The sequence below is a fragment of the Macrotis lagotis genome, chromosome 3, assembly GCF_037893015.1.
Source record: "Macrotis lagotis isolate mMagLag1 chromosome 3, bilby.v1.9.chrom.fasta, whole genome shotgun sequence".
Classification (NCBI taxonomy): Eukaryota; Metazoa; Chordata; class Mammalia; order Peramelemorphia; family Peramelidae; genus Macrotis; species Macrotis lagotis.
In genome coordinates, this window is record NC_133660.1 from 35,830,053 (window position 1) to 35,843,889 (window position 13,837).

The following is a 13,837-nucleotide window of genomic DNA, read 5'->3' on the forward strand; positions in this document are numbered from 1 at the left end:
CACTGTCCCCAAAAGCGATTACGACATTTTGGGAAGTTTCTGCCCCGATCCCCAGGCCCGAGACCCCTCCCACTGGACTTATAAAAACAAAGCCCTGGCCGGGGCCACCTCACTCGTCAGACAGGACCAGCTGCCTCGGCCCGCACACCTGCGCCCGCCCGGCCGCGCTCCTCGGACTCGCAGCGCCACCGCGCCCGGCCGCAGCTCCCCGCCCAGGTCCCCGCTTCGTGGTCAGCCAGTGTGCCCAGGCTCCGCCGCGCTCCCCGCCATGCCCGGCTCCTCCCGCAGCCTCTCCGCCCTGCTGCTCACCCTGGGTAAGGTCCCCCCGCGGCTGCCCAGCTCCGCGCCGCGCAGCCGCCACTCACCTTTGGGCTGGGCACACTAGAACCCAGGGCTCTCGGGAGCCCTGGCACTAACCGAACCCGGCGGCTCTCGGAAGCCCTGGCACCAACCGAACCCGGCGGCTCTCGGGAGCCCTGGCACCAACCGAACCCGGCGGCTCTCGGGAGCCCTGGCACCAACCGAACCCAGGTCCCCTTTGCAACTAAGCTGACCCAGTCGTTCCTAGTTCTCCTTTGCACTCATCTTACTCAGCGGCTCTCAGGAGCCCTGGCACTAATGTAACCCAACTTTACTCAGGAGCCCTTTGCACTAATGTAACCAAGTGACTCTCAGGAGTCCTGGAACTCATCTAATCCGAATCTCCTTTGCACTAATCTAACCCAGTGGTTCTCAGAACCCCTGGCACTAATCTCACCCAGTAACTCTCAGGATCCCTTTGCACCCTGAAAATTCCTGAGGAATTCACAAAGAACTATGGTGTATTGGGTTACATCTATCGTTCTTTACTGTATTGGTAATCAAAATGTCCTAATATTGTTGTGAACACAGCTTTGACCTCGGGGACTCTCAGGGCTTTTCTGAACTCTCTTCAAAAAAAACCAAACAAAAACCACCGATCTTGTCCGACCCCATGTTTTTAAAGAAGGAGAAAGTGCAGCTTCGAAAATGGAAAGGATTTGGCAAAAGGCAATCAGATAGAAGTGGCAGAGTCGGCTCTGAAGCCAGGGCTCCCCAATAGTCAGCTTCCACCTTCTGATCACTGCCGACCTCTCAGGGAGACTTTTTTTTTCAGATGAAAATAGGACCAAGAAAGAAAATAAGACCTATGCTTTCCCTTCTCATACCTAAAGGGAGAGAGACAGAGAGAGACAGAGACAAAACCATTAGTCAGTCCAATGTGCCTTCCCACTTTGTCTGGTTACCAGAGAGGATGATAGTAAAATGCTGAATGGCATTCCTAGGCAGGGGAGAGGAGAAGGGAAGTGTGTAGGCTCTCCAACTCCCACCCCCATGCTTTCCTCTCTGGAGGCTTCCTTGGAGCTGCCTCACCTGGGCGCATCAGGTGGCTGCAGTTTCCTTCTCCTCCCAGCCAAGTGCTCCTAGCCTGTTTCACTTCCAGATGGGTTTTTTCCTAATGGTTTTCTGAGTTAATACTCATTGATTAGGGGATTGGGGGATAAGGATGTTCATCCCAGAGCTCCTATATGGAAAAAAAAACAGAGTGGTTTGAATTCACCCTTAGTAGATGGCAGAAGGGTTTCCTAACATTCCTTCTGGAAAGGAGAAAGATTGTTCTCTCCTTTCTGAGATTGGAGAATTCCTCTGAGGTTCCGAGCCCACATACTGCAGTTAAATCATCCTTTGGCCACCTTGGCCTCAGAAGTAGGTAGACCAGTTGAAAAACATGCTATGCATATTTCCAATTTACATTACAAGGGCAGGGACTGGAATTAGATCTTTCAGGGAGGAACTAGGTTTGGGGGAATTCTTCCTGGAGGAAACGAGGTATGATAATTACCCCGACTTTCTGCTACTGCATCCCAAGTCATAAAGACAAGAAAAGAAAAGGAAAATAGCTTGTCCCCTTGTATTTTGATCACCAGGATAACACCAGGGTGGTAATAAGTAGAGTGATAGACTTCCCAAGTTCAAATTTACCCTCAGCTACTTACCAGTGACCCTAAGCAAGTCACTCGAGTTTTTGAGTTTGCCTCAATTTCCTCATCAGTAAAATGAGTTGGAGAAAGGACAAACCTTCAGTATCTTTGCCCAAGAAAACCCCAAATGGGGTCACAAAGAATTCAAAGCAACTCAATTGGTCACCATTTTTGAGGGAGAATACAACAAAATATCCAATTGTCAATTTTTTGTTATTGTTTTATGGATTTAGGAAATTAACCCAGAAGTCAAAACTCCTGGCACGACCATTCTCTCTCAAGTAACATTGCCTTGCAAGTGACTGTCCAGCAACTAAAACTTTAATATACAAATCTGAAAGGCTAAAGCCTTAAAAATAAACTAGTTACTATCTACATAGCGTGTTTTTGTTGTTGTCATGAAAGTGCTCAACCACTTTATTGCACTACTTAATTAATTATGGTTGACCTGTTTCATCAGCTCCCCAAGCCTGTTTCCAAATAAGCCACTTCAGTTTCTGTTTTCCCAGTTTGTTTAGATACTTCCAAGTCTCTTGGAAAAAAACCTGGTTTAAAGATGAGTTCTTTTTATTCTAGTCACTTGCAGCAATTTGATTGCCAATGGCTTAGCCAATGCCAACTAAGAATTAGAAATATTATCTCTGTTTTTAATGTGATCAATGTAAGAATTATGGAATGATTGAGTATGAATGGTCTTTAGGGTTATATCTAAGTATAGCAGTAGTTGAAAAAAAATTTCAAATATCTAAAGGAGATTGCATTTCTTTAGGTCTTGTTTTATATATAATCTATATATATATATGCTGGAATAAGTTACTGAATACTATATTTTTTTAAAAGGAGGACATGTTTTTCTAGACATTATTAACCTTTTTTGCTGTTATCTATGAAAACTCCTTTCAAATGTTATTATTTTAAAAATTATCTTATTTATTTTTCCAACTATATGCAATGACAGTTTTCAACTATCATTTTCTTTGCATGGTTTTAAGTTTTACGTTTTTCTCCATTCCTCCCTCCACTCCTCCTCCCCATGATCAAAAACAATCTAATAAGCTACACATGTATAACCTTGACTTTATATCAAATGCTATTCTTGAAAAAATGCACAGAACATTGCCAAGTGAAATTTGATGTAAATGAATGCACCTAGGTTTAAATTAGTGAATCTTTTCATTTGATATTCACATTTTACTTTGTTTGCTTTTGAAAATATAAACATATGGATGTGTGTATTTGTGTGTTCTATACACTTTAATTTCCTCATTGTGCAAATTGGAATCGAAGTGAATCAATCCAATTCAAATGGTTTCCCTAAAGTCCCAATGGACATGAATGAAAAGAGAGAAGACATTTTCATTTCCTTGAGCAGCAAATAAAAGAATAGGATCTTAAAGATTTGAAATCCCTTCCATAATTGATTAAATCAGCTATGTTTGAACAAAGAAATGGTGTTTTGGTGATTGTCCCAGAGATGAGAGGAAAAATACTTCTCAATTTCTATTAGAAGATTTACTCAAATTTATAGTGTTAAAATCCATTTCTTATTGTTGGAACAAAGATAATGAATATTGTTTAAGCTAAAAGAGTTTTGCCATGAACTATTTTTTTTAAAAAATGATTTCATTCCAGCATCAATCAGAAGAAAGTCTTTGTATACTTGAGAAGTTTCAGTATTTATTATCTTAAGTTTCATCATAGCTAGAGAGGAGAGTTGCAATTCAGGAGACTGACAAGAAAACATTTAATTTCCAAAAACCAAATTTCTCCACAGAATTATGCTGTTTCTAAGATGCAACTGGTCACCTTCAATTTACCCTGGAATTATGTCTAGGATCAGAGGGTGTGGTTGCAACTTGAAGCATTCCCAACAGACTGACCTGAGCCTTTGGCTAGTTTTAATATCAAATTAATTTAGGAAGGTAGTTATGTCACAGGAATTTAATCCACTTATGGGAGGACCATTGCAGGTCCTGCCTTGGGCTGTCCTGTTACAGGATGATCCTGGGCCTTGATTTCACTTAAAATTAAGCAACAAGACATATGTTTGCCCTTTATGTTATATATTATTATACCTTGCAGAAATGCACATACTAAAGGAAAAACATTTTCGAAAAAATAAAATAATACTAGTATGCATATAGCTTTAAAGTTTGCAAAACTTTTCATATGTTATCTCATCTGATTCTGGCAATAATCCTATGAAGCAAACTTGCTGTAAATGATTCCCATTTTACAGACACGGAAACTGAGAATGACAGTAATTATGTGACTTGCGCAGGACCACAACAGCTATTAAATGTCTAAGGTGGACTTTCTCTGTTCAATTGTGCCATCTGTCTCAAAATTAGAACTTTAATTTCTTTTAATCCTGATTTACATTGGGAGCTTATTTATTTTCTGTAATTATACAAATGTACAGTCCCAAATACCATTTAAGGAATTCTATATAAAGAACTTTCTGTAGCCATAAATCTCAATGAATTTGTGTTTATTTATATGTATAAAGAATATAAATTTATTTATAATATGATTAATCTAAATTCTAATGGGCATTCTAATAGAAGACAAAGGAAGATCTACCCCCAAATATAATCCTAGAGGTAAATGGAGAGGACTATCATGACCTAAAGACTAGTATGAGAAATTTAGATTTATTTTTTTAAATGAAAGAATTCAGTAGAGTGGATATTGTCTAATAAAATATATACCATACAATACTATATAATCTTTCATATATCATAAACATCTCAGGTACATCTCATAAAATTTGTATTGTATATATCTACATAAATTTTTGTGTGTGTATATCTGATCATATATATATATATATATATATATATATATATATATACAAACCTTTATTGGCTAAATATATTTCATAAAATTCCTTATTAAAGTAATTATTTCCTTAGCTTGAACACCATTTGAAGGTTTAAAATATTCACACACCTTTAACTCAATTTAGTTTATTCCCAACAGATCCTTGTCACATCTCTTATTAATTTATCATGTATTATATTAATTTGTATATGTAATCCACCCCACTTACTGCCATGAGAGCAAGGACTCCTTATCTGAACTTTGGATCAAGCACAATTTTTTTTTCCTTTCTTCCTCAGTGAATAGTGAAATGCTTAGTATGCTTTAGGTGTATAATAATGTTTTCTTAATTAGTTGACTTTGCATTAAAGCAAGAATAATCACAAATATCTCTTTACTTAGGAAGTATCAAACAATTTTAGTATTGATGATATACTGATGAGGTAATAGTGACATTATTTGAGAAGCACTGAGGGAAATGATTGAAAATACAGGGGCAGCTAGGTGGCGCAGTGGATAGAGCAACGGCCCTGGAGTCAGGAGTATCTGAGTTCAAATCCGACCTCTGACATTTAATAATTACCTAGCTGTGTGACCTTGGGCAAGCCACTTAACCGCATTTGCCTTGCAAAAAAAAATCTAAAAAAATTAAAATAAATACAACTTACCCAGGAAAAGCAATTTCATCTAAAGTTTATTAATTAGGTGGCAATTTTTTTATAATCACAAAAGAGAACAAGTTGCCAGAATAAAATTTCATATTGTATCTTTGATTTACATTTATAGATTTTCATAATACTAGCTCTAATATTAGCAAACTTTTTATAGCATGAAATAACAGTTGAATAGAGACTTAATACTTTTCTCAGATGGAAAGAAAAAAAAACATGAAATGTCACAAAATTCTAATTATCACTTTTAAAATCCCTCTATTGTGTCTGAATGTTTTACTTCAACTTTGAAAACGTTCTTAAAAATGAGCCTAAATGTTTTGATTCAGAATTATTGTATTTTATTTGAAATCAAAATTCTGATGTCTTGAATTTATTCTAATATCCCACAGGCTACTTCCCTCCCCCATTCCAGATAATATAGTTTATCTGCAAATTTCAAATGAATGTGAAATTATATGAATTTTTACTGCCTATGTTATTAGATTGGACCCAATCTAAAAGAATATTAGAAAACAAGGGTCTTTGAGCTATAGGGATTAGCAATTATTTTTTCTAGTGTATGTATTTCAATTCTCACAATTCAATTAGTCATAAATAATATTTCTTTAAAGAAGCTAGAGAATAGGTGGGAGGGAAAAATTTGAAGAGATTCCAGTGGAAAATCAGTTTGAATTCACCGTACTAAGTTGCTTATAGGTAATGTGCTTTAATGGCTGGACCTTTCAGAGGTCAGGGAATGAACCTTCCAAATCTAGATTTAAGTTGCTTTACTCATTGAGTCTTGAGTGTACTAATAAAAAAACTGAGATCCATGGAGGTTAAGAAAAGAGAAAGGGATAGGCAGTATGACCCTTTCCAGTTATTTCCTTGGGTGTGGATTTTGAATTTTATTCATTATTATTTTCAAATTATTTCCATTATTTCTCCCCAACATTTTTGTAGTTGCTGCCAAGGCTAATTAACAACTTTTGAAAATGGAATGAATTAGGTAACAAACTCATTTTACCTCAATTTTCAAAGAATGAATGTCTAAGCTTCATGTAGATGTCTAAGAATGTACTTGAAATTAAAGAAATTCTCCAACATGAGGTAGGTCATTTAACCTCCATAGATCTCAGTTTCCCCATCTGTAAAATGTGAAGGAGGTTACCCAGATAAACTTTGTGGTCTAATCTAGCTTAAGCTGACGTTTTTATCCTATAACTAAAGTTAATTGAGGATGAGTGCATGTGATCTAATCTGAGGGCTCTCTCTCCTCTTGTCATAGTAATGAGCACAAAAATAGCATATTGGTAATTGTTAGCTGGGTAGCTAGATGACATGGGGTGGGGGAGAGTGCTGGACCTGTAATCAGGAAGATTCTCTTCCTGAGTTCAAAATGATACTGAACCTGAGCAAGTCACTTATTCACCTCAGTTTCCTCATCTGTATAATGAGAGGGAGAAGGAAATAGCAAACCACTCTTCCAAGAAAATCCAAAATGGCATCACAAGTAGTCTAGCACACCTGAAAAAAGACTGAACAACAACAAAAATTGTTAGCACTTTTGTACTAAGATAAATTTTTAGACCTCCACCCATCTCTGCATGTCCCACTTCAATGGAATCCTTCAATGAGACATGCCTTTACACAGTAGCTTGCCTATGATGCAAGTATCAGAATTATAGACCCCACTCTTGCCAGGGAAAAAGATGCTCAAGAACTACTGGAAAGTAGCAAATTGGACTAGGTTCCTTATGAAATACCAATGACCCATAGAATAGTCAGAGGATGGAAAAGCACAAAATCTAATTATCACCAATTAAATAATCATCCCTGGAGTAAGTGGCATCAAGCAAACAAGCAAGAAGCATTTATTAAGGACTCACTCTATGCAGGAGCAAATAATATAAATACAAAAATAAGATAATCCTTGTGCCAAGGGAGTTGACATTCAGTAGGGGAGTATAATGAATTCACAGAGAAGTGAATACAAATTATTTTCAAAATAAATATGAAAGTGATTGGGGAGGGCAGCAGTACATAATCTGGAAAGCTCTCTTGAAGATCTGCCCCAGGAGACAAAGTTGGGTGAGTAGGATGAGTAGGGTATAACTTGTGAAAAGTCTTGAAGGCAAAAATGAAAATCTTATGCTTGGGGAACAGATTCTCCACCTGAGGTGAGTGAAGGGGAGTATACATAGTCCATCCAGAAAGAGGGGTTGAACCAGACAATGGGTTGCCATGGAGTTTTCAGAAGTGAAGAGTCAGCTCTAAACCATAGGAAGATCAATTTGAGGATGAATTGGTGAAGGACACAATTATGAAGTTGCCGCAATAGTCCTCATAAGAGGTGATGAGGTCATTATAGTATGGCTAGGGAGATGTTAGATGGGAGATGTGTTGAGAGGAAGGTAAGGTAACTGTACTGAGAAATGAAGCTACTATTAATGTCAGTTTAGGAAGGATTTTACCATTGTGGGAATTTTCTTTCTCCCCAAGTACAGATAACAACCAATTTAAGTTTGGGGAGCTTGATAAACCTCTACCACATGACCATTCCAGAGGGTACAAAGACACAAAGAAAGTATCTGGCCTGAAGAAACTTATATTTTGCTATGGGGAAGAACAATACCTACATAGATAAGTAGATGTAAGTGCAATACAGGTTTCTTTGGGCATGCCCAATTCTAATATGGAGGAGCCCTTGAGGGGCCTTTGGATCAAGTCTATATTGCCTAAAATGGAAAGTTCTTTGTCCCCTGGCACATGGATGAGAATAGACTCCTTTGATTGGTTGCCTTTATCTATAAAACTGTTCAATCATTCTCTTTTTCCACTATTTTCTTTTAGCGACTCATGTTATGGGATGGATAGGATGTAGAATTCAGCAAAAGGAGAAATTAGAGAGGAGTTATTTAAGTCATGAATTACAGCATATCTAAATCCACAGAGTCAAAAGAAGGAATCTGATCCACCAGGAGAAGGAGGGAGGTCAGTTTGATAGGAGAACTGTGTGGAAATTAGGAGTGAGGGAAAGTCTAGTATGTTTAAAAGGCAGTATGAAAGATTGGAGAGAAGTTTGCATTTTTTCCAAGAGGTAATAGGAAGAAACAGAATTTTTTCATAGGAAGAATGGGGTTGCCCTATTGCGCTTTAGGATTATAAATTTGCCAGTTGTTTGGAGAATAAATTAGAGGAAAGAAATGCAGAAGGACTGCAAAACAAAACAAAAAAAAACCCAAATTGTTGAATTTCCCAAGATAGAATTTAAATGACACTGAAAATTCAGAGAAGCAATTTAAACCCTTGTTTTCTATCTCTTGCCCTCAGGAAGATTAAAAAACAATTATAATGAAATCCAAGTCTTTAAAAAAAATTTTTACATATCATCTAGATTAATATATAAGTAGATGAAGATATATATATATATATATACATGTCCCTTAATAACTGTGTACTTTTTAATGATTTTATATGTAGATGTAGATATAGATGTAGATGTAGATGTAGATGTAGATGTACATATAGATATAGATTAGATATAGATATAGATAGATGATATAGATAGATATAGATATAGATATAGATATAGATATAGATATAGATATAGATATAGATATAGATATAGATATAGATATAGATATAGATATAGATATAGATATAGATATAGATATAGATATAGATATAGATATAGATATAGATATAGATAGATATAGATGGTTTGAGCTGAATTTGAGATTTGAGCTTTGGTTGAATGATCGGTGAAGCTGTGAAAAATGGGATAATACTGACCCTTAGCTCACAGTGTTGTGAAATAATGTATGTAAAGTGCTTTGTAAATAATCTAATCCTCTACCCTCCACCTAGATTTCTTTTTGCCTTTACCACCTGGTCCTTACACCCTTTATGGAATATGTAGATCTCACAGTATTAATTCTTTTTAAAAGTTTTTTTTTTTAATTCATTTAAGACAATGCAGTTAAGTGACCCACCCAAGGTCACACAGCCAGGCAAGTGTCTGAGGCCAACCCGAACTCAGTTCCTCCCAACTCCAAGACTAGTGCTCCGTTCACTATGCCACCCAGTTGCCCTCACTGCATTAATTCTTAGGCATAATTTCCTTATCTCTTGAAATCTCATACTATAAAATACCTTCATAGTTTTTGATGAATGGATGCATTTACTGCTTTCTCTAAGTAGCAGAAAAAATGACTTTCAGGGATTTCGTTTGTGTGTGTGTGTGTGTGTGTGTGTGTGTGTGTGTGTGTGAGAGAGAGAGAGAGAGAGAGAGAGAGAGAGAGAGAGAGAAACAATTTTAGTATTCTTATTTTATATACATTAATTGTCTTTGTAAATGTTGATTAAAGTTGTATGTTTCTAAGAGAGAAAAATCATTGTCAGCAGCATTCAAAGACTGAGTCATAGTAGAAAGACAATGAAAAGAATGAAAAGAATATAAAGACCTCATATTCCCAGGGATACAAACCCAGAATATTCCACTGGTACCAATCTTCCAGAAGTAGGCAGAATTGGAGGTGAGGAAGAAGTGACAAAGTGGTACCCTTCTCCCTTCTTAAAAAAGGGCATCATGCAGAACATACCTGCCTTGTGGGGGGTCAAATCCCAGAGTTATCAGCCATATTTTCTCTCCTGAGCTTCATTCTCAAATCATCAATAGATAGTTCTACCTGGCTATTCCATAGGCATCTCAAAGTCTACACAACCAACTCTTTGAACCTAATCTCCTAACTTCCCTATTTTTATTGAGGACATCACTGTTTTTTCAGTCACCCAATTTAGCAACCCAAGAGTCATCTATTACTTTTCCTGGTGACCTCCTACCTTTCTAGTCTTTTTACACCTTACTCATCTCCACATATTCTATGACCTAGTGACACTGACTTCCTCTATCAAGATTTTCTGTCTTCTGACTGTATGCATTTTCACTGGCTGACCTGCAGTCTAGGAATTCTCTTCTCCTGGCTTTCCTGTATTCCTTCACGCTTCAGCTAATTCATTTATTCCAGGAAGTTTTTCCAGACTCCCGCTAATGCTTGTGTCTTCTTCTGTTGATTATCACCCGGAAATTCATCTTTTCTATATTTGTACATAATTATTTACATGTTGTCTCTCGCATTAGACTCTGAGTTCCTTGAGAACAGTGACTGTTTTTGCCTTTCTTGGTTGCCCCAACACTTGTAGCCTTGCACATAGTTGGGACTTAATAAAGATTTGTTGACTTGAAGGAGCTGACTGCCTCAAATCCCAAATTCAATCAAATTGTCAAGTACTTTTTAGTCTTTTTTCCATATCTCTGTCATCTGTCCTCTTTCCATCATCCATATGGCCATTGTTCTATTCAAGCCCTTCTTATCTCTCAAAAGAATTCCTATTTCTCTCCCATATCAAATATCTCCCATTTCCAAACTATTCTCCATACTTATCCAACCAACAATCTTTAAGCAGGAATCTGATCAAAGTAGAGTACATAGAGCTTTGGAGGGAACTTGAGCTCAAACCCTGACTCAGTTTCTAGCAATGTTACCTAGAACAAGTGTACCCTTGGAGACGAGGAGATGACCATGCAAGCTAGGTTACCACGGTCAACCCACCTAATTTTTTTCAGTACCCCAGACAGGAGAACTGGAGAGAAGGCACTGACCTGTACTGATGGAAGAAGTTTCCTAATTCTTCATTGGTAAAGGAATTTCCTCAATCTGGATCTCTGTTTCCAATGATATTGATAGAAGAAATTCCTGTAACAATGAAATCACAAGTCCCAGTCCCCATCCCTCTCTGAATGCTACTTATGGATTGTCCCAAAAGTCTCTGTGCAGTTTTGAGCTATCAAAGCTCAAAACTGCACAGAGATTTTTGAGACACCCTGAATTGCAGAATGCAATAAAACTGAAATCTATGTAGTACTTTAGCATTTGCAAAGTATTTTACATACTTTCCCTCATTTGCAGCACCCAACAAGAAGTATCACCATTGCTTTATCGATGATGAACTCAAGACTAAATGATATTAAGGGACTTGCCCTTGATCATGAAGCTAATGTGTTATGAGTAGAATTTGAACCTAGGTCTTAATGATTCCAATGATTCTCTTTCATTTCATATCATATGCTCTTCCATTGAGGGCAGGAATTACTTTTACTTTTTCCCATTTTTTAAAATTTTTACTTTTTTCCCTCAATCAGGGATGTGTGTGTGTGTGTGTGTGTGTGTGTTTGTGTCTGTGATTTTATCAATGTAGATGCTCCCATTAAGAAAATTTCATCTACCAATGAAAATCAGCCATTCTTCCATAACATCCTCTTAGAGATTTGCCTGGGGGCTCTGAGGGGTTGAGACTTGCCATATCACAAATATCACTTGCCATATCACAAGAATTTGAACCTATCCCCACCATTCCAAAGCTGGGCTCCTTATCCACTCTGCCACACTATTTTTAATCTTGAACCTAACTAGTAGTTAATCAGAGTTTGATGGGAGGGAAAGACCCATATAATCCAACTGAAAAAAATAACTCTAAGAAAACTAGTTAGGTGGTCTGGTGGATAGAGCACTGGGCTTGAAATCAGAGACTGACCCTCATGGGTTCAAATCTGGCCTCAGACACTTACCTAACAAACAAGTTATGAGAAAGTCATTTAAGCCCATTTGCCTACGTTCCTCATATGTAAAATGATTTGGAGAAGGAAATGGCAAGTCACTACAGTATCTTTGCCAAGAAAAAACCAAATGGGGTCACAAAGAGTTAGACCTAACTGAAACAACTCAATAGCAACAGCAAAAACAATTAAATATTCATTTTAACAGTATATTTTATACAAGACTATGCCTCTATAAATGTATTATTATATTTCCATGAATCCATACTAAACTATGATATAGATTCACTTTAAAATATGTTAATGTTTTATTTGATTGTGTGAACCCAACATTGCATGAAATTATGAATATAAAAATCCCAGATTTTAATATATCTAGAGTATGTTATAAATTACTGTAAAATTACAGTAATAAAACAAAATGCCTCTAAAGGGCCCAATTCAGAATAATCCTATCCTACCTCTGAATGTAAGAGCAGTTCTTGAATAAGAACTATTTCAGGCCTTAATTTTTAAATGTAAATATCTGCAATTTCCTCTTACTCTTATCAAGATCTAGATTAATTTAAAATATTTCTTAGGCATTTTTTTGCATTCAGCTCTTAATGAAACATAATTATATGTTTGTTGGCAGACAGTAGGAATAGGAGTCATTTATAGCCAAATCAAAGCCTTGTAAAAACTCTTACATTTGCATTCTTCTATAAAAATAAATATGTTGCAAATTGAAAAGTGCTAGTAGAAAACAGAACTTATAACTAATATGAAAGGGAGTTCATCATTGTTTTTAGTAGGCAAAGAACGACCCTACCTGTTAATGAAATTTAATAAATAGATTGAGGACTTAGCCTTATTTTTGTTATATTAAAAAACAAGTTTAGGATGTTCTGTACAAATACTAAAATCATAGAATGCAATGGAAAAATTATTGTTAACTAGCAATAGGTCAGAAGTTGGTTAATCTCCATAGAAAATAAAAGTGTGAAGAAAGAAGATGTTGTAACCTGATTGAGCTGGGTTGGGTTTCTTACATGAGTATTTGAAGAATCTGTGGTGAGGGAATATCCACTTATGAGAACTGAAACCCTTCTCTGTCTTAATTACTTTGTAAATTGGTGTGGCCAAAATATATTGATCTAGGAACTAGTTTTCTGATGACAAACCTCTCTAAATCTGAATTGCTGGGTTTGAGATGACAAACATACAATCCATCTCTGGGTCTACAGACAAAGCCTGGGAGAACCTACAGGAGCTTGCATTCCATGGTCATCATCCTTGAGATGACCCTGGGTGATCTCCAGGGCAGAATAAGGCAGCAGAGGACTGTGGCATTTTGGTGTTTGTTTTGTTTTGTCCTTTGATGAAATTCATTTAGGCTAAATTAGGAAAATAAGACCCTTTCCCTTCCATATCACAATTATTCCTGATGACAATTAATTTTTCAACTGCACCTAATTTAACGCAATCCTGTATTATTACCTTTAGTAATTATACTACACAAAGTGTCTTTTAAGAACAAAGTTAAAGAGTACCATATACAATTAAGAATGGCTTTTCCGACCCCCAGAATTCCCGTGAGCGATGGGGTTAGGACCTTCTAACATAGCAAATGCTCCAGGGAAGTCAATGTTTAGTAATAGGGCTTTACCCCCATTCCAAAGGATGGCACTCATGCCTCCCACACACCAAGGCCCCTAGACCTATGCAAGGGTGTGGGTTGAATCCTGACTCAGAGGGAAGAG

At 37.0% G+C, this 13,837-nt stretch overlaps 1 protein-coding gene across 1 annotated transcript in view; it reads left to right on the plus strand.

Moving 5' to 3' along the window:
- Window positions 1-239: 239 nt before the first annotated feature.
- The window catches only part of EREG (epiregulin), a 31,365-nt gene continuing 17,767 nt past the window's right edge, over window positions 240-13,837 (plus strand). Inside the window, exon 1 of the mRNA XM_074228455.1 lies at window positions 240-314. Coding sequence (XP_074084556.1) covers window positions 269-314 — 46 coding nt within the window. The 5' untranslated portion in view covers window positions 240-268. The remainder of the gene's footprint in view (window positions 315-13,837) is intronic.